We start from the raw sequence: 26,755 nt of genomic DNA, 5'->3' as shown, positions 1-26,755 counted from the left end.
GCATGTGGGATCTTAGTTTCTGGACCAAGGATTGAACCCATGTCCCCTACATTACATGGCAGATTCTCAGCCACTGGACCACCAGGGAATTCCTGAGAGTAACTTCTTAGTTGTGATCACTTGGGTGAGAAGGGCTTATGAAGTTCAGATTCTGCTGTATGACCTCTCTGCTTGGAGTGACTTGTTAGATCAGTCCTAATTTAGTCACACTCAGTGTTGATGTCAGCCAGCCATCCTTAAGGTGTTCTCACTTTGTTCTCAGTAGGAAGAATCTTTTATGTTTCTTTGTAGAATCTAAAGCCTTTGGGATTTCACTGTTAGTTTCAATTGAATTCATTCAGACTTTATAGAGCACCTACTATGTGCTAGGCAGTGGTATTCTAAGATGGGAGAAAAAAAATTACGTTCAAGGAGCTTATAGTCTGATACAGCAGACATGTAGATTCCAAATTCTGTTTGACCAGCAAAATATTTCTCCCTCTGCTATCCTTGTAGAAAGCAATGTTCCTCTAGGTTTGTATCTTGTACAGATTCTTTCTCTGAGATCTCTAGGCCTCCTCCTATGGCTACACATTTTCATTAAAAAAAAAAAAAAACATGATGTTTGGTTGAAATCAGCCTTATGTGGAAGAATTCAGCTTTTTAACCTGGTAGCATCAGTACTTTTTCCCTTTGACCTCACTTCCTCCATTCCCATTGGCCTCGGTTACATAAACACCTATTTAACAGTTTAACAACAGTAATTCTGCTATCTGTGGAATAACTGTACAGAGTTAACTAGTATGATTGTTTATAGAAAATTTTAATGCTTCTAGAAGCTGTTTCAAGTTTCTTTCTTCCTAGGAGTGAAACCTCAAGCTTCTTGCTTTTCAATCTGGTTTTCCAGTAGAGGGATTGAGAAGGAACACAAACATTAGTTTAGGGCTTACTGTGTGCCTAACAAAATCCTAGATACATTTCACATATAATTCTTGAAGGTCATGTACAAATGAAAAACAGACTCTCAACATATTAGTGAGCTTACTCACGGTCATGCCTTTAGTAAGTAGAACTGGCATTTGAACTGTCTTTCTGACAAAAGGCACCTACCTACGTTCTTACCAATCTTGTAGTTGGAAGTCTATAGAATGAATTATGCAACAGAATTTTCTAGGGATGTGTTAGGACGGTTTTGGTTGTAAGAGATCCAACATATACTAGCTTAGGCAAAAAAAGGAATTTATAAGTTCATGCAACCAAAACTTCTAGTTGACTAACAATGATAGTTGTATCCAGGGACTGAGATGGTGTTATTTCTCCAAGAGCCAGCCAAGAAGGCCCCTGAAAGCTCGAGTTTAGTAACCCTGGTGGACTCAAGTCAATTCCATGGTTCTCACAGAAAAGTTCTGAACAGCCTGAGGCATGTGACCTGGCCTCTGATAGGCCCTGCCTCTGTACTACATGGAATGGTTTCTGTTCAGTTCAATTCAGTTCAATCGCTCAGTCGTGTCCAACTCTTTGTGACCGCATGAATCGTAGCACGCCAGGCCTCCCTGTCCATCACCATCTCCTGGAGTTCACTCAGACTCACGTCCATCAAGTCAGTGATGCCATCCAGCCATCACATCCTCTTCGTCCCCTCTTCCGCTTGCCCCCAATCCCTCCCAGCATCAGAGTCTTTTCCAATGAGTCAAGTTTTCACATGAGGTGGCCAAAGTACTAGAGTTTCAGCTTTAGCATCATTCCTTCCAAAGAAATCCCAGGGTTGATCTCCTTCAGAATGGACTGGTTGGATCTCCTTGCAGTCCAAGGGACCCTCAAGAGTCTTCTCCAACACCACAGTTCAAAAGCATCAATTCTTCAACGCTCAGCTTTCTTCACAGTCCAATTCTCACATCCATACATGACCACTGGAAAAACCATAGCCTTGACTAGATGGACCTTTGTTGGCAAAGTAATGTCTCTGCTTTTGAATATGCTGTCTAGGTTGGTCATAACTTTCCTTCCAAGGAGTAAGCATCTTTTAATTTCATGGCTGCAGTCACCATCTGCAGTGATTTTGGAGCCCCCCAAAATAAAGTCTGACACTGTTTCCACTGTTTGCCCATCTATTTGCCATGAAGTGATGGGACCAGATGCCATGATCTTCATTTTCTGAATGTTGAGCTGTAAGCCAACTTTTTCACTCTCCTCTGTTTCTGTTCAGGGAAGAGTAATTCTGTAATCATCAGATCAGAGAATGGATGCCGAGCAGGAAAAAGAGCAAATGATGTCCACTGTAGGGTGGGAGTTTAATTTTCTAAATCTGAAGTTGCAAGAGGTATTTTGTTTGACTGACATAGAAAAAAAAAATCAGAGTAAGCACATTTAGGTGATATCGTCTAAAAATCTAGATTTCTTGGCTTCTCTTAAAAAAATCAAATGATGTGGAAACATTGGGCCAAATTCCCACATTATTGTGCTAACTGGGTAGAGTCAAGGAGTGGCTTGTTCCTTTGTATGTTTAATTGCCAGCCTACTTTATTCATTCTCAATAATTGGCAAGAATTTCTCTGCATCTTTGTGTGTAACCCTTGCTCTAAACACCACAGATTTTCCTGATAAAGTAAGGAATGTATTATTCTAGGCATAATTAATAATCTTGGCTAACTTTATTTTATGCTGAGATTCACTGTGTGTAGTCGTTGCTATAAAGTTATATGAAGATTAATAAGTATTAATAGTTGTGTGGAATTACAAAATAAAATAGATATATGTAAGATACATATGTTTGTGTGGGTAAGGGAATGATCTTCAGATTTGCAGGTTCCTATAGGCACCCCAGGTTCTTTGTAGCCATTTGCCATTTGAAGTATGCCTTTGAATGTTTGGGAATGTATTTTTATCCTACTTAATAGATGTTAAAATGACAAATTTCTTATGTCATGTAAGAATATACATCTGTGTTTTCCAGTAGGGAAGTAGCAACCCATAGCCAGAAATACCAAAGTTTACACATTCTGTGAAAATTTCTTCCTGCCCACATTTCGATATTGGAGAAGTGATATCAGAATCCCTTGTGATTTATGTTCACTGGGTACATCTTTGTCATTCTTTATTTGGTAATAAATTATATAAATTGACTGGGTAAATGAGGAGGGAAGAGAAAATAGAACATTTTGGAGAAAGTGAGGAAGACTGGGGAATGCAGTGTGACTAGCTGAAGAAAGGAAATACATGCTTGCAAGCATTGCCCTTGAGGAAGCTAGGTTTGTTGGCAGGACCAAGGGGTATAAACTCTTAAGGAGAAATAGTTGACATATCTGAAGAAACTGTGTCTTCCCTGATGGCTCAGACAGTAAAGAATCTGCCTGTAATGAAGGAGATCTGGGTTCAATCCCTGGGTCAGGAAGATCCCCTGGAGTAGGAAATGGCAACCCACTCCAGTATTTTTTCTTGGGAAATCCCATGGACAGAAGACCCTGGGGGACTACAGTCCACAGAGTCACAAAGAATCAGACATGACTGAACAACTAACTTGGGCTTCCTTGGTGGCTTAGACGGTAAAGAATCCACCCTAAACACCGGAGACCTGGGTTCAATCCCTGGATTGGGAGGGCTTCCCAGGTGGCGCTTGTGGTAAAGAACTCATCTGCCAGTGCAGGAGACACAAGAGACGTGGGTTCAGTCTCTGAATCAAGAAGATCCCTTAGAGGAGGGCATAGCAACCTACTCCAGTATTCTTGCCTGGAGAATCCAATGGACAGAGGAGCCTGGTGGACTTCGGTCCATAGGGTCACAAAGAGTCAGACATGAATGAAGCTATTTAGCATGCACAAACTATGGGATAGGACTGTGAAGAAAAAACAAACAAATTTAGACAAAGCTATGTCACTGCTTTAGTGTTTCTTAGCTTCTGTAGGAAACTGTCCCACTCTGGCCCTCCAGAGCCATCTTCTAGTAGATAAAATACCCAGAATTAATATTATTTGTTATTAATATATAGACATTTATAATTATAAGCTTTCCTCTAAGAACCATTTTTACTGCATTCCATAAGTTTTGGCATTCTGTAGTTTTGTTTACATTTATCTCAAAGTGTTTTCAGTTTCCCTGTGATTTCTTTTTTGCCTTATTGTTTACTTTCCATTCCAATTCCAAAGAAAGGCAATGCCAAAGAATGCTCAAACTACCGCATAATTGCACTCATCTCACATGCTAGTAAAGTAATGCTCAAAATTCTCCAAGCCAGGCTTCAGCAATACGTGAACCATGAACTCCCTGATGTTCAAGCTGGTTTTAAAAAGGCAGAAGAACCAGAGATCAAATTGCCAACATCCACTGGATCATGGAAAAAGCAAGAGAGTTCCAGAAAAACATCTATTTCTGCTTTATTGACTATGCCAAAGCCTTTGACTGTGTGGATCACAATAAACTGTGGAAACTTCTTCAAGAGATGGAAATACCAGACCACCTGACCTGCCTCTTGAGAAATCTGTATGCAGGTCAGGAAGCAACAGTTAGAACTGGACATGGAACAACAGACTGGTTCCAAATAGGAAAAGGAGTACATCAAGGCTTTATATTGTCACCCTGCTTATTTAACTTCTATGCAGAGTACATCATGAGAATCGCTGGACTGGAAGAAACACAAGCTGGAATCAAGATTGCCGGGAGAAAAATCAATAACCTCAGATATGCAGATGACACCACCCTTATGGCAGAAAGTGAAGAAGAGCTAAAAAGCCTCTTGATGAAAGTGAAAGAGGAGAGTGAAAAAGTTGGCTTAAAGCTCAACATTCAGAAAATGAAGATCATGGCATCCGGTCCCATCACTTCATGGGAAATAGATGGGGAAACAGTAGAAACAGTGTCAGACTTTATTTTTTGGGCTCCAAAATCACTGCAGATGGTGACTGCAGCCATGAAATTAAAAGACGCTTACTCCTTGGAAGAAAAGTTATGACCAACCTAGAGAGCATATTCAAAAGCAGAGACATTACTTTGCCGACTAAGGTCCGTCTAGTCAAGGCTATGGTTTTTCTGGTAGTCGTGTATGGATGTGAGAGTTGGACTGTGAAGAAGGCTGAGCGCCAAAGAATTGATGCGTTTGAACTGTGGTGAAGACTCTTGAGGGTCCCTTGGACTGCAAGGAGATCCAGCCAGTCCATTCTGAAGGAGATCAGCCCTGGGATTTATTTGGAAGGAATGATGCTAAAGCTGAAACTCCAGTACTTTGGCCACCTCATGCGAAGAGTTGACTCATCGGAAAAGACTCTGATACTGGGAGGGATTGGGGGCAGGAGGAGAAGGGGACGACCGAGGATGAGATGGCTGGATGGCATCACGGACTCGATGGACGTGAGTCTGAATGAATTCCAGGAGATGGTGATGGACAGGGAGGCCTGGCGTGCTGCTATTCATGGGGTCACAAAGAGTTAGACACGACTGAGCGACTGAACTGAACTGACAGTATATTGTTTGATTTCCATGTATTTGTGAATTTCTCAGATTTATTTGTTATGATTTCTAATTTCATCCCACTGTAGTTGGAGAACATACTTTGTATGACTTCTACACTTTCAGATTGTGGTTTTCATTCTGTCTTATCTGTGATGGATGAGGATAAGAGGTTTGTGGAAGCTTCCTGATGGGAGGAACTGGCTATGGGGAAAACTGGGTCTTGGTCTAGTGGGCAAGGCCATTCTCAGGAAATCTTAATTCCAATTTTCTGCTGATGGGTAGGGCTGTGTTCCCTGCCTGTAATTTGGCCTGAGGCCGAACGATGGTAGGGGGTACGGGTGACCTCCTCCAAAAGGACTTATGCCAGCATGCCACACCTCCCAGGACTGCTGCAGTCAGTGCCCCTGACCCCATGGCAGGCCACTGTTGACCCATGCCTCTGCCAGAGACTCCTGAACACTCACTGGCAAGCCTGGCTCAAGTCTCTTGTGGGGTCACTGCTCCTTTCTCCTGGATCCTGGTGCACACAAGGTTTTGTTTGTGCCCTCCAAGTCTGTTTCCCAGTCCTGTGGAAGTTCTGTAATCAAACCCCACTGACCTTCAAAGTCAAATTCCCTAGGGGGTTCTCAGTCCCTTTGCCGGATCCCCAGGTTGGGAAATCTGTTGTGGGGCTGAGAACTTCAGTAACAGTGTGAGAACTTCTTTGGTGTAATTGTTCTCCAGTTTGTGAGTCGCCTGGCTGGCAGCTGTATTGTGACTTCCTCCAAGAGAACTTAGGCCACGTGCTGCGCCACCCAGGTCTGCTGCTGCTAGAGCCCCTGTCCCAGCAGCAGGCCACTGATGACCATGCCTTTGCACGAGACACTCAAACACTCAAAGGCGCATCTGGCTCAGTCTTTTGTGGAGGTCACTGCACCTTTCCCTGGGTCCTGGTTGCACACAAGGTGTATGTCAAGGCTGTATATTGTCACCCTGCTTATTTAACATATATGCAGAGTTGTTGTTCACTTGTTCAGTCATGTCCAACTCTGTGACCCTGGGGACTGTAGCATACCAGGCTTCCCTATCCTTCACCATATCCCAGAGGTTACTCAGACTCATGTCAGTTGAGTCTGTGATGCCATCCAACCACCTCATCCTCTGTCGTCCCCTTCTCCTGCTTTCTCTTTCCCAGAATCAGGGTCTTTTCCAGTGAGTTGGCTGTTCATATCAGGTGGCCAAAAGATTGGACCTTCAACTTTAGCATCAGTCCTTCCAATGAGTATTCAGGATTGATTTCCTTTAGGACTGATTGGTTTGATCTCCTTGCAGTCCAAGGGACTCTTCTCACCATAGTTCAAAAGCATCAGTTCTTTGGCACTCAGCCTTCTTTATGGTCCAACTCTCATGTCCATACGTGACTACTGGAAAAACCATAGCTTTGACTATACAGACCTATATCCAGAGTACATTGTATGATATGCCAGGCTGGATGAAGCAGTAGCTGGGAGAAATATCAATAACCTTAGATATGCAGATGACACCACTCTTATGGCAGAAAGTGAAGAGAAATTAAAGAGCTCTTGATGAAGGTGAAAGAACAGAGTGAAAAGGTAGGCTTAAAACTGAACATTCACAAAACTAAGATCATGACATCTGGTCCCATCACTTCATGGCAAATAGATGGGGAAACAATGGAAACAGTGATAGACTTTATTTTCTTGGGCTCCGAAATCACTGCAGATGGTGACTGCAGTCATGAAATTAAAAGATGCTTACTCCTCAGAAGAAAATCTATGACAAACCTAGACAGTGTATTAAAAAGCAGAGACATTACTATGCCAACAAATGTCCATCTTGTCAAAGCTATGGTTTTTCCATTAGTCATGCACGGATGTGACATTTGGACCATAAAGAAGGCTGAGTGCCAAAGAATTGATGCTGTTGAACTGTGGTGTTGGAGAAGACTCTTGAGAGTCCCTTGGACTGGAAGGAGGTCAAACCAGTCAGTCCTAAAGAAAATCAACCCTGAATATTCATTGGAAGGACTGATGCTGAAGCTGAAGTTCCAGTACTTCACCCTTGATTCAAAGAGCAGACTCATTAGAAAAGCCCCTGATGCTGGGAAAGACTGATGGCAGGAGGAGAAGGGGATGACAGAGGATGAGATAGATGATCGACTCAATGAACACAAGTTTGAGTGAACTCCGGGAAAGGGTGAAGGACAGGGAAGCCTGGTGCACTGCAGTCCATGGGGTTGCAAAGAGTTTGATACAGCTGAGCAACTGAACAACAACAACACTTTCAAATTTACTGAGACTTGTTTTGTGTATTCTACTGTTACTGGACAGAGTACATGTCTGGTGAGTCTAGTTGGTTTATAGCATTGTTCAAGTCTTCTATTTCTATCTTCTGTATGGTTCTATTCATTACTGAAAGTTGAATATTGAAGTCTCCAGATATTTTTTCCCCTTCAGGTCTGTCCATTTTTGCTTCATATAATTTGGGGCTCTGTTGTTAGGTAAATATAGACTTGTAACTATTGTGTCTTCTTGAAGGAATAGTATCATGAAAACATGCCTTTCTTTCTTCTAGTAACAAATTTTGTCCTAGGTGTATTTTGTCTTAGTGTAGTCACTCCAGCTCTCTTTGGTTAACATGTGTTGTCTTCCTTTTTATTTGGGGGGTGTCTGTGTGTTGGGGCATGCTTTCAACACATAGGCAATTGACACCTCTGCCTTAACATTCATTAACTGCTTGTGCAAAGCCTCAAAGTCAGCCTGAGGTAAGAGCATAGGCTTCATATGTTTTCTGAGCATATGCAGAGCGCCACATATGCATGGACTTCTAGATTCCCACCAATATGTTGGAGTTTTTCAAAGCCTTTATTTATATCTCATTCCCTTATTTTCCTTTTAAGTGTTTTGATTAGCCTATTGTTTGCCCCAGGTGTTATTTACCACCTCAGGCAGCTGCAAGATTAATCAATTGCCTCTAATTGTCTTTGACAAAGTTTTGTCACTGGACAAGTTCAGAGTTAGGTTAAATAAAGACAGCTTTGCAAGTGGGATCTTCAGATAACCACCAGACTGTTTTCTGAGAATGAGACTTCATAGGAGCTCCAAATCCATTTTGTTCCTTCTGGTGGCTGCTTGGCTGTTAATTTTCATCATGATAACATGCTGTTGGTTTTCAAGGCCAGTGCAGAGCTGGAGAAGAGGGAATAGGAATGGTACCATATTAAAAGGACACAAAGCTTGCTTTCCTTAATAAGACTTGATCATTTTCTTGCATAAACACTCTCTTGATTATTTCAAATCTTTGATTAATTTCCAGAGTTCTGAAAAAGTTGATTCTAACATTTTGCCAGTCTTCTTACTGCTTTTCGGGTGCAAGGAATTTTTAGAGATCCTTTCACCAGCATTTTTACTGATGTGAAATGGGAAAAGTATTGAACCTGAAATCAAGGTCCTGTTTTTCAACTACTATCTTTTGGTTTGGGGCTTAGCAGTTGATCAAGGAGTCTAAACTTGTATTTCTCTGTCTTAAAAATGTGGATGCTATTATTTACCTTTCAGAATTATTATAGAGATTAAGTGAGATAATACATTTGATAATGTGCTGAATAAAACTAATCTGTGAATCACTATCCAATGGAAGGACACTTAAGGCACTTAAAAGACAAAAATGAATAAAAAGATCATATAATATTGAGGTTTTTATTATGAAAGCAGAGCCACTTTGAGTATTTGGGGGAATAAGAGCTTTGCTAAAAGAATTAGGTTCCTCTCACATGATGATGGGAAGGGAAGTGAAGGTGTAAAAGAGGGAGTAAGAGGATCAGGGAGAGAATCACTTACCATCTACTTGAAGCATTTGCACAAGTAAGTCAGAACTTACAGGGAAATCTGAGAAGCCAGGAATGTCTAGCCATTGAAATGGGAGGATGCATCAGGAACTTGTGGAGAGATCTGTGGAAAGCTGTTGGATCTGGCCTTCCCTGATGGCTCAGATGGTTAAGAATCTCTCTGCAGTGCCGGAGACCTGGCTTCGATCCCTGGCTTGGGAAGATCCCCTGGAGAAGGAAATGGCAACTCACTCTGGTATTCTTGCCTGAAGAATTCCATGGACAGCAGGAGCCCGGCAGGCTACAGTCCGTGGGGTCACAAAGAGTCAGACATGACTGGGCGACTCACACGCACTTATCCATGACAACCTTCCAAGAGTGAAGGATGTTTGTTGCTTTACTTCTGCCATTCAAATCCTTAGCAAGTTTCCCTTCTCACCAACTCTAACATGAAATCAGAAGGAAAAGAGATTTTAGGAAACATAGTTCCCAGATTAAGCAAGTACATAGCATAATCCAGTACATATGATTGTGCAGTGGTTTAACCCTTTTACGTGAAAGTTTACATATTTGTAAAGTGCCAAATTCTCATAGGTCCAGAGTATTGCATTTATTGTATTTATTTATCTTTTTTTGACTACACTGCTTGGCATGTGAGATCTTAGTTCCCCAACAAGGGATCAAATTTACTGGACTGCCAGAGAATTCCCAGGCCCAGAGTATTTTAGAGATTATGTTACATAGGTAATGAATAATTTCTGATTTGAGGGAAAACTATAGCTTCTTCAAAAGAGGTTCAGATAGTGAAGCATTCTGAGAGGATGTAAGAACAAAAATAACTAGAAATAATAAACAAAAAATACAAACATTTATTTTACATACATTGTTTTAATAGATGAGTTCCTTACTGAAAATTTTCTTAATAACAAGTTACAGTGTTAAGAGTGTGTAATTTCCAATTGGATTTTGGTTGACATCGGCACATAATTTTTTAGTTTCTTGTGTTTTAGTAGCATGTCATCAAGACTGTTAAGGTCTAATGGGATGGTGAGACAGTCAGGGTCCATGCAGACTGAATTACACTATAAGTCCATGTAATTCTGAGGAGAGATAGGGAAAGTCCACTTCTTTCTGTGCTACATCAAGCCCACCGCATTTGATGTCTGGTTTTGGGGTAGAGAAAAGCGTATTTGCTGATATCAGTCCCTGCTTGGCGTATGTCAGGGACTGTGATGATTTATGCCAGTAAAATGAAACAGTAGCTATAATTAGGGCACCATTACATTTTGTTTATAATAATCTATGACATTTCCCAGGACCCGTCTGTGTTCTCAATTTAAATGGGCAGATTAAATTGCACACACATGCAAACGCACACTCTTTGCAGTGTTTCTCAAGTTTTTGGTAGTGGTACACATTTCTGTAGTTTACATAGATATATATATGTTTGAAATTTCTCTTTTAATGAGAAGAAAAAGTTTCAAAGGCTTTCACTTGGCCCTTTATTCCAAAGTAGCCCTCACTGTGGGCTCTGCTTCTTACTGGATGTATGTAATTTCACCTCTGTATTCAACTAGTAACTACTGGGTGGGTTCAGAACTTACTAGGCCTACAGTGGGATGGACTAACTCCCATAAACCTCCTAAATCAACATGGTGATAATCTGAGTCCTCAGGAATTAATGTAACTAAGATCCAATCAACCCTGAAAAGAGGAGGTATTTCTTTTTCCTCAAGATACAATTACCTGGTCAATGATTATAATTACCTTTTGGGGAAGATTAGGGATGAAGAATTATGATATATACTTCTTACATTATCACAGGGTCCTTTCTCACTAGTATTGGGTTGCTTACTTATTATTTATTTGTATGTTTATAAAAGACTCTGAGTCTGTGAAATGACTCAGGGATAGGAATTGGGTGAAGGTCAGTGTTTTAGAGGTTATTCAGGTCAGACATCTGGTTTCCAAACCTAGAATTTTTTGTTTTTTAAAAATCTTATAAAGATCAAGTTTGTCCTTAGATGGCTGTTTATCTAGTTTGGTTCAAAACCTTCATGATCAGTTGGTCATCACCTTTGATCCATGCAAGTCTAACCATTCTACCTACCATTCTGGCTGTGCCTGTTACAAAGAAGAATGGTCATCTTTCAGCTAGAGGTTCAGTGCTGTGAGTAAGTCTCTACTACCTTGGCTTTTAATCATTCCCATTGAAATCAGGAAGCTCATTTCAACAGAAGGACCTCTCAGCTTCACCTCTCAGCTTACACTGGACATCTGCTATAGCACTTTTCAAAATGCTGGTACTCTCATGTACAGTGTATTTATCCAAGTCAGAGTGAAAGAAAACAACCCCTTGACCCTCATGAGGACACAGGTAGGGTGAGTGAACAAGTAATAAATAATAAATTAACAACAGCCTTTTCTTCTGAGTTGTTGGATTCTTTCTTCATATTACACCAAGGCGTTTTTGTCATCTCAGCTTTATTTTTGGCTGTGTTTGTGTCTACATTTTAGTCAAACAGTTGAGCAAATAGTTTGGAACCATCCCCAGCTACTCAAGCACTGTCAACCAAAATCTTCTGATGAGTATCTAAATTCAGCTGATTTAAAATTACCATCCTCTTTGTCTATGGTCTAGCCCCCTTACAATCTTTTTCCCATGGTCTCCAGGTTTTCTCTCTAGAAAGTAACAAAATCTTGCAGTTCTTTTTGTGTATATGTCTGTAAGTTTGGCGACAGTGTGGGGTGGGGGGGCGTTGCTAGATATTAGGAGAATTGGCATGCTCTTGCAAGGTAACTCCCTGAGGTATAGTTGTCACATTGTCCTTAAGCAGGTAAGTAAGACAGGTGGCACCTGTCTTACCACGCAGAGGAGGATTGCATCTGCTGGTGTAGGAAACTCCATAGTTTGGAGGTTTTCTCTTATCTGGGTCATTCCAAACGTCCCCACTTAAATTCTTGAGTCTGGCTCTTTTGTAATCAGTGGCCCTTCTCCTGGCCATGATGAAGTAACTGATATTAGAGTAACCCTCTTGCTTTAAACAACTTAAAATTATCATTGGTATGTAACAAACCACATCAAAATACAGTGGTTAAAACAATAGCAGTCTTTTATCTCTCATTGTTTCTATGGAATAGAAATTTAGGAAGACAGCTTGTGACATGAGAAAGGTGAGATGATACAATATTAAGTCTAAATGAACTTAGATAAATTAAAGATGCACATGAGTAGCCCTAGAGCAATCATGAAAATTAAATGCTCAAAAGCCAAGAGGGAATAGAGGAAACAAAATGAATGGCTAAAGATGGAAGGCAGGAGAAGGGGGTAACAGAAGATGAGATGGCGGATGGCATTATCGACTCAATGGACATGAGTTTGAGCACACTCTGGGGGATAGCAAAGGACAGGGAAACCTGGTGTGCTGCAGTCCATGGGATTGCAGAGAGTCGGACACAACTGAGCGACCGAACAACAGCAAAGCATATTTGGTTAACTCCATCAAATGCCCTGACTTTTATATAGAACTCGTGAAACTGAATTCACTCTGTATCATAATTCAACAATCCTACAAGAGCAGCCCTTGCATCTGACTTTTGGCTATACCAGCTTGGCAGCTATTGGGAAAAGGAATTCTTTCAGGAAATCGCCTGGCTCTCTGACCTTGCGGATTTAAAACCCTGAGTGTCGTTTTCTTTTTTGTGCTTCCAGCGCACTTATGAACAGTCCTGTGCTCCCTCACAGTGTCCTGTCACCGAAACCGCGAAAGCCTTGATTAGATAGGTTGTTCACTCCAAATCATTGCGGATATAATTTAAGCAGCCTCTTCATCACCGGATGTCATGGACTACTGATGTTAAACCCTGTCATAATCACTGGATCCCCGTTTTCAAATCTAACCAGATCAGATCACCAGGCACAGAGTTTCACTTCTTTCAGGAGTGTATTGACTGTAATCACTTCTGTACCCAGTTACTGTAATGGTTATTATTTAATTGCAGACTGCAGAATCCACTCTAACAGTTTAAAGCAGAAGTGAGAGAGTGTGGGTATAAAATTTCAGTGCCATGCTGCCAAAAGAAATGCTTTCAACTACACTGTAAGGTAGTAAAAATCCTGCTGTTGGTACAGTCTGTTATGCACAATTTGGCTGAATACATATATATATAGAGAGAGAGAATATAAAATATATTGAAATGTATTGAAAAATCAATTTATTGAATATAGAATTACAGTTAGATACATTAATAGCTATTGTATTATCTATGAATAAAGGAATTACATGAATTATATTTGAAAACTTCATTTTTATTTTGACTGTTTAGAACTTAGAACTGTTTTCCCATCGAATCTGTTTTATGAATTCTAGTTTCATTTTCAGACTAGGCCTAAGACCTACATAACCTGTGCTGTATCAAAACCGCAAAAGAGATGGCATCCAAAGACACCTTGAGAAACACAGCTGTCTTTTAAAAAAATCTCACAAAATGTAGACGGCCCAAGAATTACAGATATGTAGAAAATAAAATACACAGACTGAGATTGCCAGCCACTCAGGGTAGGCAGGGTCTGGTCTACCCTTTTAGCTACCGAAGGCTGGCTTCCTGGGTAGCTTTACCCTCTAGCTGCTCCATGGCTGTCTTGGCGTGTTTGGTGACCCCACTGCTGTTTATGTGAAGCTATTTGTATGAGGATAGAAAGTAGAGCTAACACCCTGCTTCTTGCTGTCTGTTGAAATTAATCAGAATTGGACAGGGGTGGGGGATTTGGGTAAGATGTTGTAACAAGTCCTGAGTTAGCTTGTGACAAGGTGAATCCGAATTGTGGACACATGGGACTAATGCCCAAGCTGTGTATTGAGGATGGTCTGTAATTTCTAAAGTGAATGGACTGTCTGGAAGCAGATAGGTCTTGTGTTGGCAGATTTTATCTGTGAGGCAAAGTGTAGTTTGATTAAGAGGCAGGTGTTTAACAATGGCTATTAAATTGTACAGTCTTCCTTCTTTTGTAAATTTTTCAGCAATCCCAGGCTCCCCGAGCAAGCATTTTTAAAAAAGGGAAAACATACTATTCCCTCCTGTTGAGTGGAGGTGATTTAAAGGTTCTGCTTTAACAAATGGTCACAGTGGTGACAGCTAGAAGAGGGGAGTGGGAAAACGGGGAGCTGAATGATGCCCCCCGGTATCATGAAGTCATCTCTGTTTGATGCCTTTCCTGGAGGATTCACATGCCAGCAAAGCATCTTCACCTCTTCTTTTTTTTTTTAATTAATTAATTTATTTTTATTTATGGTGCGCTGGGTCTTTGTTGCTGTGTGAGGGCTTTCTCTAGTGACGGCGCTCAGGCTTCTCATTGTGGTGGCTTCTCTGTTGCGGAGCACAGGTTTTGAGGCTTCAGTAGTTGTGGCACACAGGCTTTGTTGCTCCGGGAAATGTGGGATCTTCCCAGACCAGGGATCAAACCCATGTCAGGGAAGCCCCACCTTATACTTCTTGTTCCTCAGTTACTTTGTACCATATTTATCTTCTATTGTTTCTTTTTTTTTCAGCCTGTGTCCTAGATGCATGAAATAAGCAGATCATCTCGAACTTTGAAAATAAAATTAGGGGTCCTGTGACACAAAAGACTACATAATGTGCTGAAAAATAGGCATTGGTCACTGTTCAGCAATTTATTTATTTTTGTTGTTATCTCTAGGCGGAAGAAATCCTGAGGCAAGAGCTGGAGAAAAAGGAAACGCCAGGTCTATACTGCTTGCTTGGAGATGTCCTTCGAGACCACTCTTACTATGACCAGGCCTGGGAGTTGTCTCGACACCGCAGTGCTCGAGCCCAGCGCTCCAAAGGCCTCCTCCACCTGCGAAGCAGGGAGTTCAAAGAATGCGTGGAGTGCTTCGAACGCTCGGTGAAGATTAATCCCATGCAGGTTGGACAGTTCATAAATCCTCGTCTGCTCTCATCATTTCTACTTTTCTTTAATTCTAATTCTTGCTGAATGAATACCCATTTTCTGTCATAAAGACTGGTGAGCTCATCTCTGGGCTAAGAACCTAGACTCTAATACACTTTTTGCTTGTCACCAAAAATGGACAGGTTGGTTTTCTCTTACTCACTTTCTTTTGTGTTTCTGTTATTCACTTTTCTGTTTCATTTTGTTATGTTTCTCTGTTAAGTGTCCTTCACACAAATACAACTATTAAAGTTGGGGTCCATTCTGAGTAGATATTCTGGGAAGGCAGTGAATGATTGTCAGAGTTACAGATAGTGTAGGACTCGTCAAGTAATTGCTGATGTCAGTAATGAGAAACAAACTTTCATATAAATAAAGTAACATATAGAATGGATAGTTGATCATTTTAGGAAAAAGTGTCTATGTTTGTATTACAAATACAGAAATATTTTAAATTGTTTAACATTTTTCAAGGTTTGAAAAAGTAATACAAAAGGAACCTGGATATTTAAAATAAGCGACAAGATAAATCCATAGGAGAGGACCTGATTTTGAGGGGAAAGAGATCAACTTATTTTGTATTTAATGATACTCAATTAGTAAGATTATTTTAGTCCCAGAAACAGTGTTTTTTCTTTTAACCAGACTTTATGACTGCCTTCCCAATCACCAAAGTCACATATAACTGTAAACCATGCTTCTGATAAACATGCACACTGACTTGATTTAATTTTAGTTATAATAGTAACTTAGAGTCAGCTACTTTTGCCGATGAAGGTCCGTATAGTCAAAGCTATGGTTTTTCCAATAGTTATGTGTGGATGTGAGAGTTGGACGATAAAGAAGGCTGAGCACTGAAGAACTGATGCTTTTGAATTGTTCTGAAGAAGACTCTTGAGAGACCCTTGGACTGCAAAGAGATCAAACCAGCCAATCCTAAAGGAAATCAACCCTGAATATTCATTGGAAAGACAGATGCTAAAGCTGAAGCTCCAGTACTTTGGCCACATGATGCAAAGGGCTGACTCATTGGAAAAGACCCTGATGCTGGGAAGGATTGAAGACAGGAGGCAAAGGGGATTACAGAAGATGAGATGGTTGGATGGCATCACTGACTCAGAGTGATGAGTAGACATGAGTTGTGCAAAGTCTGAGAGATAGTGAAGGACAGGGAAGCCTGGCATGCTACAGTCCATGGGATTGAAAAGGGTTAGACATGACTGAATGACTGGACAGCAATAGTCAGCTACTAATGTTTACTGAGCAATTACAATGAGCCAGTGCCTCATTGGGCATTTTGCCAGTATTTGGACCCAGTCTGACTCCAGAATGAATGTACACTCTTTTTTTTTTTTAAGTGGTAAAAAGCCTGTAGCATAAAATTTACCGTCTTAACCATTTCTAAGTGTGCAGTTCAGTAGTGTGAAGTACATTCACTTGTGTGGCTACTGCAACTCTACGCATCTCTACAACTTTTTTCATCCTGCAGAACTGAAACTCTATACCCAGTAAACAGAAGCTCCCAGTTCGCCCGTAACTCCAGCCCCTGAGAACTGCTCTGCTTTCTGTCTCTGAATTTGGCTCTTCTAAGAACCTCTTATGAGTGGAGTCATACGATATTTGTCCTGTTGTGACTAGCGGGTTTCACTGTGTCGTACCCTCATGGTGCATCCGTGTTGTGTCATGTGCCAGACTTTTCTTTCTTTGAAGGCTGAATAACGCTCCCTTGTATGTCCTCACCAGTTTTTATCCATTTGTTTGTTGATGGCCGCTGGGGTGTTCCTCCTTCCTGACCATTGCGAATAGTGCTGTGATGAAAGAGATTGTGCGGAAACGGTCGCTTTTGAAGTGGGTAGATTTGAGGCATGTCTTTTGGCAGCAACCATCCAATAAATGTGCACAGGTTTGTTTGTTTGTTTGTTTGTTTTTTGCTGTACTGGGCAGCTTGCAGGATCTTCGTCTTCTGACCAGGTATTGAACCCCAAGCCGGGAAGCTTGCAGGATCTTAGTCCTCTGACCAGGTATTGAACCCCAAGCCGTGGCAGTGAAAGTGCTGAGTCCTGATCCCTGGACCACCAGAGAATTCCCTAAGGGCATATCTTTTTCATTGAAAAAAATCGGGAAACATTTTTTTAAGACAGGTTGCACTAATTGCTTACTTCCTTCACTCTAGATAGTGAATACAGTGTGACTTTTCCTAGTTTGTGAGCTGGTGAGAGGCCTGGAGAAGAGAGGAAGACAGGTTTAGAGCACCAGCAGAGAGTGGCAGTTGCATTTCTCGGCAAGGACGCTTAACATGGAGTTGGTTTTTGTTGCCAGCTTGCTCTAACTCAGAGGTTTTCAACTGGGGACTATTTTGACCCCAGGTCCTTTGGCAGTGGGAGGTGAAGGGTGCACTGCTGACATCTAGTGGGTAGGGACCAGGGATGCTGTTAAACATCCCATAATGCTTAGCACACCCCCCCTACAATAAAGAATTATTCAGGCTAAAATGCCAGTGGGGCCAAGGTTGAAAAACCCTACACTAACTTGATTATCACTGGGCTCTGTTTTTTTTTTGGTAGAAACTAGAACTCATCACTGTGTTATTAAAATTTTACTTTTATGGAAAACTGTGTCATATCTTTGCTTATCTGCTTAAAGTTTACTCAGCCACAGCTGCCATAAGAGGTGGGGAGAATAAATTCCCTCAGTCTCCATCATCTGAGTTAAAGCAGCGCTGCCTACCTCACACACATGAATTATTTGCTGAGTACATAGTCTCTGCTTAACATCCACCCATAACATTGTCCTCCTGCCTCACTGGCTTCACCTTCTTTTTTTTGTTTGTTTGCTGGTTCCTAGGTCTTAGTCCTTGAGCTTTATTTCTGTCTACACTCCCTCCCTTGATCTGATCTAGTCCCATAACTTTAAATACACTGTCTATGCAGACAACTCCCAGAAGTTGATTTTCAGTCCTGTTCTCTCCCTGGAATTCTAGATTGCTGTATCTCACAGCTTCCTCAGTGTCCCTTTTTGTACCTCTGACTTAACATTTAAATATAAAATATCATCCTAGAAGCTTTTGCTGCCAAGACCACTGCCATCCCTATAAATGACATCCCATTACAAATAGCTGTGAAAAGAAGAGAAGCGAAAAGCAAAGGAGAAAAGGAAAGATATACTCATTTGAATGCAGAGTTCCAAAGAATAGCAAGGAGAGATAAGAAAACCTTACTCAGTGATCAATGCAAAGAAATAGAGGAAAACAATAGAATAGGAAAGACTAGAGATCTCTTCAAGGAAAATAGAGCTACCAAGGGAACATTTCATGCAAAGATGGGCTCAATAAAGGACAGAAATGGTAGGGACCTAACAGAAGCAGAAGATATTAAGAAGAGGTGGCAAGAATACACAGAAGAACTGTACAAAAAAGATCTTCATGACCAAGATAATCATGATGGTGTGATTGCTCACCTAGAGCCAGATGTCCTGGAATGTGAAGTCAAGTGGGCCTTAGAAAGCATCACTATGCACAGAGCTAGTGGAGGTGATGGCATTCCAGTTTAGCTATTTCAAATCCTGAAAGATGATGTTGTGAAAGTGCTTCACTCAATATGTCAGCAAATTTGGAAAACTCAGTGGCCACAGGACTGGAAAAGGTCAATTTTCATTCCAATCCCAAAGAAAGGCAATGCCAAAGAATTCTCGAACTACTGCACGGTTGCATTCATGTCACGCTAGTAAAGTAATGCTCAAAATTCTTCAAGCCAGGCTTCAGCAATATGTGAACTGTGAACTCCCTGATGTTCAAGCTGGTTTTAGAAAAGGCAGAGGAACCAGAGATCAAATTGCCAACATCCGCTGGATCATGGAAAAAGCAAGAGAGTTCCAGAAAAACATCTATTTCTGCTTTCTTGACTATGCCGAAACCTTTGACTGTGTGGATCACAATAAATTGTGGAAAATTCTGAAAGAGATGGGAATACCAGATCACCTGACCTGCCTCTTGAGAAATCTGTATGCAGGTCAGGAAGCAACAGTTAGAACTGGACATAGAACAACAGATTGGTTCCAAATAGGAAAAGGAGTACATCAAGGCTGCATACTGTCACCCTGCTTATTTAATTTATATGCAGAGTACATCATGAGAAACGCTGGGCTGGAAGAAGTACATGCTGGAATCAGTTTGACAGGAGAAATATCAATCACCTCAGATATGCAGATGACACCACCCTTATGGCAGATAGTGAAGAACTAAAGAGCCTCTTGATGAAAGTGAAAGAGAGCAAAAAAGTTGGCTTAAAACTCAACGTTCAGAAAACTAAGATCATAGCATCTGGTCCCATCATGGCAAATAGATGGGAAAACAGTGGCTGACTTTATTTTTTGGGGCTCCAAAATCACTGCAGATGGTGACTGCAGCCATGAAATTAAAAGACGCTTACTCCTTGGAAGGACAGTTATGACCAACCTAGACAGCATACTGAAAAGCAGAGACATTATTTTGTCAACAAAGGTCCGTCTAGTCAAGGCTATGGTTTTTCCAGTAGTCATGTATGGATGTGAGAGTTGGATAAAGAAAGCTGAGTGCTGAAGAATTGATGCTTTTGAACTGTGGTGTTGGAGAAGACTCTTGAGAGTCCCTTGGACTGCAAGGAGATCCAACCAGTCCATTCTAAAGGAAATCAGTCCTGGGTGTTCATTGGAAGGACTGATGTTGAAGCTGAAACTCCAATATTTTGGCCACCGGAGGCAAAGAGCTGAGTCATTTGAAAAGACCCTGATGTTTGGAAAGATTGAAGGCAGGAGGGAAAGGGGACAACAGAGCATGATTTGGTTAGATGGCATCAGTGACTCAATGGACATGAATTTGGGCAAACTCCGGGAGTTGGTAATGGACAGGGAAGCCTGGAGTTTTGCAGTTAATGGGGTCACAAAGAGTCGGACACAACTAAGCAACTGAACTGAACTGATTTGGTTTTGAAGTCATCCTTGATTTCTCTTTCCCTCATACTCTCATCTGATCCATCAGTAAATCCTCAAGTATATCCAGGATCAGACAGCGACTTGCTTCCTGCCACCATTCTGGTCAAATCCCCATTGTCGCTCACCTAGTTAATATGCTGCCTCCTTACTGGCCTTCTTGCCTCTGTCTTAGTTGCTCAGTCATGTCCAACTCTTTGTGACCGCATGGACTGCACAGCTTGCCAGGCTCCTCTGTCCATGGAATTCTCCTGGCAGAATTACTGGAATGCATAGCCATTTCCTTCTCTAGGGGCTCTTCCCCACCCAGGGATTGAACCTGGCTGTCCCGCACTGCAGGCAGATTCTTTACTGCCTGAGCCACCAGGGAAGCCCTCTGTCTTATTACCATCCGCCTGTATTCAGTGAACATCAGAGTTGATCCTTTTGAATTTGAATTCGACATGTCATTCCTGTGCTCCATTGCCTTGGTAACAGCCAAACTCCCTGACTGGCTCTCGAGGCTTTTCCACCCCGAGCTCCTGTTGCATCTCTACTGTCCCCTCCCATTCCCCACTTCACTCACCCAACATTGGCCTCTTTGTTCTTCCCTGAACATTCCAGGCACATTTCTGCCTCTGTGGTTCAGTACTTGTTCCTCTGCCTGGAATGTTCTCCTTACAGATAGACATCTGCATACCTTGCTCCATTACCTCATTCATATCTGGGGTCCAGTGTCCCTTTCCCACAGAGGCCTTCCATGTTTATTCTACTTAAAATCTCACTGCCACCTTCCACCCTTCCTTACGTTCCTTCTCCTTCCCTGCTTTATTTTTCCCCACAGCACTTAGCACCTTCTAATATTATATACAGCTTACTTTAAAAAAAAGTCTGTTCTTCCTCCATTGCAATATAAATTCCATGAAGGTAGAAATTTTTATCTGTTTGTTTCATTTATATGTTCCTAGTGCTTCTAACAATGCCTAGCACATACTGGGTCTTTAATAAATAATTACTGAATGAGTGAGTAAATAATGTCTCCAACCAGTTATTCAATCAAGTATACATTCACTGTCCGCTGTACACATGGCGCTGAACCAGAGGAGGAGGCAGTAGCTGCAGATCACCAGGTGGTCTGATTTGTACCAAGACAGCTACAGTCTAGTGAAATGGACATGGACAAAGCTAGCCAACAATACAAGGAATCACAGAAAAGCCCAGAGTCATTTGTGAGATGCAAGTTTTATAGAGTCTAAGGAGACCATTTCAGCCTTTGGTAGACAATGGAGGATGGTGACTTTGACTTTGAAGGACACACAATATTTGAATAGGCCAAAGGAAAGGGCAGTGATAGGGGTCTTCCAGGCAATGAACAGTATGAGCTCAGCCCCAGAAACAGAGAAGATGTGCATGTGTGCCTGTGTGTGTGTGTGTGGTGGGGTGTGTGTGTGTGTATGTGTGTCGGGGGAACAGAATATTAGTGAATAGGCTAGTTTTTTTGAGTGAAAGGTTATAGGACAGTTCCAGTAGGAAAGCTAGACTGGAGCCAGATCACAGAAGCTCGAATGTGAGGCTAAACTCTGGATTTTATTTGGCAAATAGGAAGCCATTGAAGGTTTGATTTGTGTTTGGCTTTGTTTCGAATGAAGGAATGTGGGTGTGTGGAGGTGATTTTGGAATATTGTTTTGGCCACACTGGCCACAGGGGTTCCTGGATGAGGGCAGGCTTAGGAGACTGTAGTGATGGTCTAGAAAGACAGTTATCAGTTTGGGAGGAGCAGTCAGAAAGAAGGGATGAAGTAAGGGAATTTGCAAAGGAGGACTTGACAGGACTTGATGGTTTCATTGTATAATTTTAAATTAATTACTTAGCAAGGCAAGCTCCAAGCAGCATCACAGTACAAACAGATATTATGTGAAGGTATCTTACAGTTGTACATTACTACAGGATGCAAGCTTGAGGGCCATAGACATAACTTGTGATGCAAGTTTGAACTGTCTTTGCAGAAGGAGAGCTCTTACATACTGTTGTCTCAAAGTTCTAGAATGAGAGAAAATAGAAAAATAGAATTAAAAAATTCTATCTCACCTTTTCAGACATACCCAGGAAATAGGTTTAATAACAAAACTCAGGCAAAATGAGAGTGATAATTGAATGGCTTGTGTGTATTTTAATGGCTTCCTGAGGTCAAATTGGTATAAAAATAGGAGTGTTTGATTTTATATCAGGGATGGTCTGCGAAACTCAATGAACTTGTCTGTGGTGCATTTTTGTTTGAGAACCAGAAGGTATGTGTTCCATTTGCACTTGTGCTTTTAAGATTGCTCACTGTCATTCACTTAACACCTATCTATTTCATTTTCCCAAATAACTTCTGAAACCTCTAAAATTCAGCCTTAGACTTCTGGGAATTGTGGGCTGTTAGAAGCTGAAGAAAGTGGGAGGAAGTGGTCCAGTGGTCACCAAACCCCCCAAGCAGGATTTTATAGACTCAGGATCAGAATTAAAGCATATATCCTTAGGTCTCCTCTTAGGTAGTTACTATTCTCATTGCTCCTTACTTTGAAGCAAAAAGGAAACATAGAGAAATTGCTCAGATATCAAGCTAGTCTGTGTAGCCCTGAAAAAGGAGAATGTGACTTCCTGTCACTTCTTCAACACTCCCTCCTTCAGCACTCATACTTTATTCCTTTCATCTTGTCAGTTTTCCCCACTCCCCTTTTAAAATTTTTAAACTTTCTTCCTCAATTAACTAGTCCTCTTTGTAAGGTTATATGATATTACACACACACACACACACACAGACATATATATACACAAAGACACTTGTGTAGACAGAAGGACTGTAGCCATAGAGAGGAGGTAAGGGGTCTCTGATGGGACAGAAGTTAGCTTAGATTTTCACCAATTAATGCAAAGTCAGTAGACGTGCCAGGAGGAAACTGGCTTGACAATAGGAGAAAAGCGTGAAGAAAGGTGAGGATTTGAGAGTTTACTCAGCGTCCATGGCTATCCCACTCTGCCTGTTTTCCTGATAGCCCGTCCAGTTTGACCTAATTTTTTTTAATGTTTAAATGAAGTGTTTGAGGTGGGGGCAGCTTCCCTTGTGGTCTTGTGGTTAAGACTGCATTTTCACTCCAGGGGAGAGTGGGTTCTACCCTTATAGGGGAACCAAGCTCCCACATGTTGCGCAGTGCTGCCCCTCCCCATAAAGATTTACAGAAAAAAAATCAATGGAGTGCTGTTCTTAACAGTTCATTAAAGGAAACTGGAATGGCTTTTCATAGACATTCACTTTGCGCTTCCATCTTCTCCCATAGCCTCCTCCAGTATGGTGTTTAAGATACGTGGTAGATGGAGCTCCCTCTTTACGACGTGCAAAAATCTGAAAGATGGCCAGTAGGTGCCTGTCTCTTTTTTCCCCAACCCTTTCCAGAGGCAGCTTAACGACTCTCACCCTTTCAAGGACATTGTGCAGGAAGCTTGCTGATAACACCGACTATGCTTGCTGTGAGAGGCTGAGGATAGCCGACTGCTTGGGTCTTGGGTGGTGATAGGAGAAATGTTGGAGGCAGTGTCTCTGTAAGCTCCTTGTTGTACGTCAGACATTTGTGCCAAGTTGCAGCCTGTGAGCTGCATGAGGTTGCCTGGCTACCAGTTGGCAGGATTAGTGGGAAATGTGGGGAATTGTAGGCCAGATAGATGTATAGGGAGTGGAGGCAGAGTAGTCCTGCCAGAAATAAAGGCGCATGAAGAATAGTCTGAATTCTCTAGACACAAGGGTTTGGTCACTTACTGTATGGTCTAAATGTACCACTATTTCCATATTACATAGCTTGGTAACTTTTTCTATAGTTTATAATAAACCCTTTTGGCAGCAATCATCTCCAAAAAGCAAACAAATTTTAAACATGTGTTTTTAGAGAATAATTAAGAACTTAGTTTTTACTTGTCAAGAGAGAAGATGAATGTGTAACTTGCACAAAATGTAGTTGATATAATTACATTCCACCTCAGGGGCTGTAATCATTTCACTAATCACATGAAAACCAAAAACTCACGTCTTCTGAAGAAACATTAGCATTTATATCAAACGTTACTTTTTTCAGGAATTCCAGGACTCCACAGTTCCACTGCTGAGGCTCAGTCCTTGGTCAGGGAACTAAGACCCGGCAAGCCCCATGGTGCAGGCAGTGGGGGAAAAAAAAGTAGTTTTTGTTGTTGTTGTTTTAATAGGAAGCCTGTCCAAAGATGATAATTTAATACACAGCTGTAGGAGGTGCATTTTCATGTTATTCTGTGAGACTAGACTTTTTATCTAGTGCAAATGAAAATGAGCAACATTAGTTTAGAAAATTAGTTGATACCAAATATTCTCATGTGTGTATGAAAAGTGAGATCATAGCTGTTAATGTGCTAGCTCTTTTAGCAGAAGTAATTCATTAACAGTTGACTTTGCCAGTTTTATATCAGTGACATCAGATGCTTCAAATAGAAAACTCATTAATTTGGTTCTCACTATTCCTTTTTTTCACCTGATTAGTGGATTCAACATAAAATTTTTGGTAATGTACCATATCAAAGGTGAAACATCTAACGTTATTCTGAATGCTGTCATAAACTCAGTTAAAACATCGAAGATTGAAGTACTTACAGGGTAATAATAAGGATGCAAATTTTGGTGGATCGTGGCAGGATGGTAAAAGTAATGCTCTTTCTGAATTAAGAAAACCAGTGGAGCAGAAATATGCGGGGAGAAGGTTGTAGTGATGGGCATAATATGGTCAAACAAGCTTCTACCAATAATAAAAACTGTTGTCATTTACATACACACACACACACACACAGTATTTGAACATATCCATGATGTCTGCACAGGGAGGTGTCTGTCACCTTCTCAGCTTTAGTCAGACACTTAATAAATTGTGACCAGTTTTTCGTTACTGCACTTTTTAAATTTATTTAGCTTGCTGTGCTGGGTCTTAATTGTGGCACATGGGATCTTAGATCTTCCTTGCAGCATGCAGCATCTTTAGCTGTAGCATGCAAATTCTTACCTGCAGCATATGGGATCTCATTTCCTCATCAAGGATTGAACCCAGGCCCCCTGCATGGGGAGTGCAGCGTCCAAGCCATTGGACCAATAGGGAAGAATCCTTTTGTTATTTCTAAATGTTCAGATAATCAACATTTTAAATGTTTCACTTTAATACATTTTTCAATAGATAATTTCAGTTTTGAGTTTGTATCCTCTGATACAGTAAAACCAATTTGTTGGTCAGTAAATATGGTCTTTTTGAGGTCATGTAATTTTAATGATTTTTTAGTGCCTTGTTTCACTTTCAGAAATGTTGTGGTTTGAATGTGGTTCCCTAACTAGCATTATTGAGATCCTGCTGTGAACCAGAAATGGATGTGGGAATGAATTAGACTGTGTCAGTCTATCAGCAGAGAGCAGGGTTTCCTCTGGGAAATGATATGGACAGAAGTAGTTTATGGAGGATGGTAAGGATCCGTCTTCAGAATTAGCTAACCATATAGATGTAGAGGTCTGTTGTGGTTTTGAGTAAAAGAGTGATATGACAAAGGTGATACTCTAGGAAGTTTAAATAAAGGATGAATGTCATGGATAAGCAATCAGTGGCTTTAGCGATAAGGATGGAAAGATAGGGCTTCCCGGTAGTACAGTGGTAAAGAAGCTACCTGCCAATGCAAGAGACTCAAGAGACATGGGTTCAACCCCTGGGTCAGGAAGATCTCCTGGAGTGGAAAGTGGCAACTCACTCCAGTATACTTGCCTGGAAATTTCCATGGACAGAGGAGTTTACAGTCCATGGGGTTACAAAGAGTTGGACCTGACTGAGCACACACACACACACACACACACACACACACACACACACACACACACACACACACACACACACACACACACACACACACACGGTAAGACAGAACAGTTTGAAGCTGTTTATAAAGGAAAATTTTCTGGGATTTATTCCTTGGGTTGGCAGGACTGAAGGAGAGTTTGGAATCTGAGAACATGGCAGTTTTCTCAATTGTTTGATTAAGAAGGAAATGTTGTTATTGATAGGCACAAAGGATATAAAAGAAAGGGAAAATAGGGAACAGTGATGTGATTTTGAGTGTTAAACATGAAGAGATGTTGCTGTGTCTTGAGTAGAGATGGCCCACAGTCCACTGGGCATAAAAGCCTGAAGCCTAGGAGTGAGGCCGAGCTGGGCTTGCGGTTGGGTTTTCTGTGGCAGTGAGGCAGATCCATGCAAGTGAATGAATTCTTTATAGAAATTGTGTTGGAAGAGAACCTCAGGCAAAATCTTGAAATTTGGACATCTCCAGGGGTTGGAGGAAGGGAGAGAAAATAGCATCAGTGAAATATGATTCACGCAAAGTACACCAGAGTCTTGATCAGAGGGAGAGAAGGAACCTCAAAGAAGGAATTCATGGAAACTAAAGGAAAAACAAATGTCAATGAGAAATGTCACCTGGAGTGATAAAGTCTGAAGAGGGCTAAGAAGAGTTCATTGGATTTGGAACTAACTATTGATTGTCAATACCAGCTTCAGGAGGTTAAAGGGTGAGGATGAGGAAA

The 26,755-nt window shown here is 41.2% G+C and overlaps 1 protein-coding gene across 1 annotated transcript in view; it reads left to right on the top strand.

Moving 5' to 3' along the window:
• The window catches only part of TTC27 (tetratricopeptide repeat domain 27), a 179,311-nt gene that overhangs the window by 102,326 nt on the left and 50,230 nt on the right, over positions 1–26,755 (top strand). The window contains exon 13 of the mRNA XM_068977494.1: positions 14,946–15,173. Coding sequence (XP_068833595.1) covers positions 14,946–15,173 — 228 coding nt within the window. The remainder of the gene's footprint in view (positions 1–14,945; positions 15,174–26,755) is intronic.

The sequence above is a fragment of the Capricornis sumatraensis genome, chromosome 1 (assembly GCF_032405125.1).
Source record: "Capricornis sumatraensis isolate serow.1 chromosome 1, serow.2, whole genome shotgun sequence".
Classification (NCBI taxonomy): Eukaryota; Metazoa; Chordata; class Mammalia; order Artiodactyla; family Bovidae; genus Capricornis; species Capricornis sumatraensis.
The sequence above is the reverse complement of the archived record's forward strand: the minus strand, read 5'-3'. Positions and strand labels throughout refer to the sequence as shown.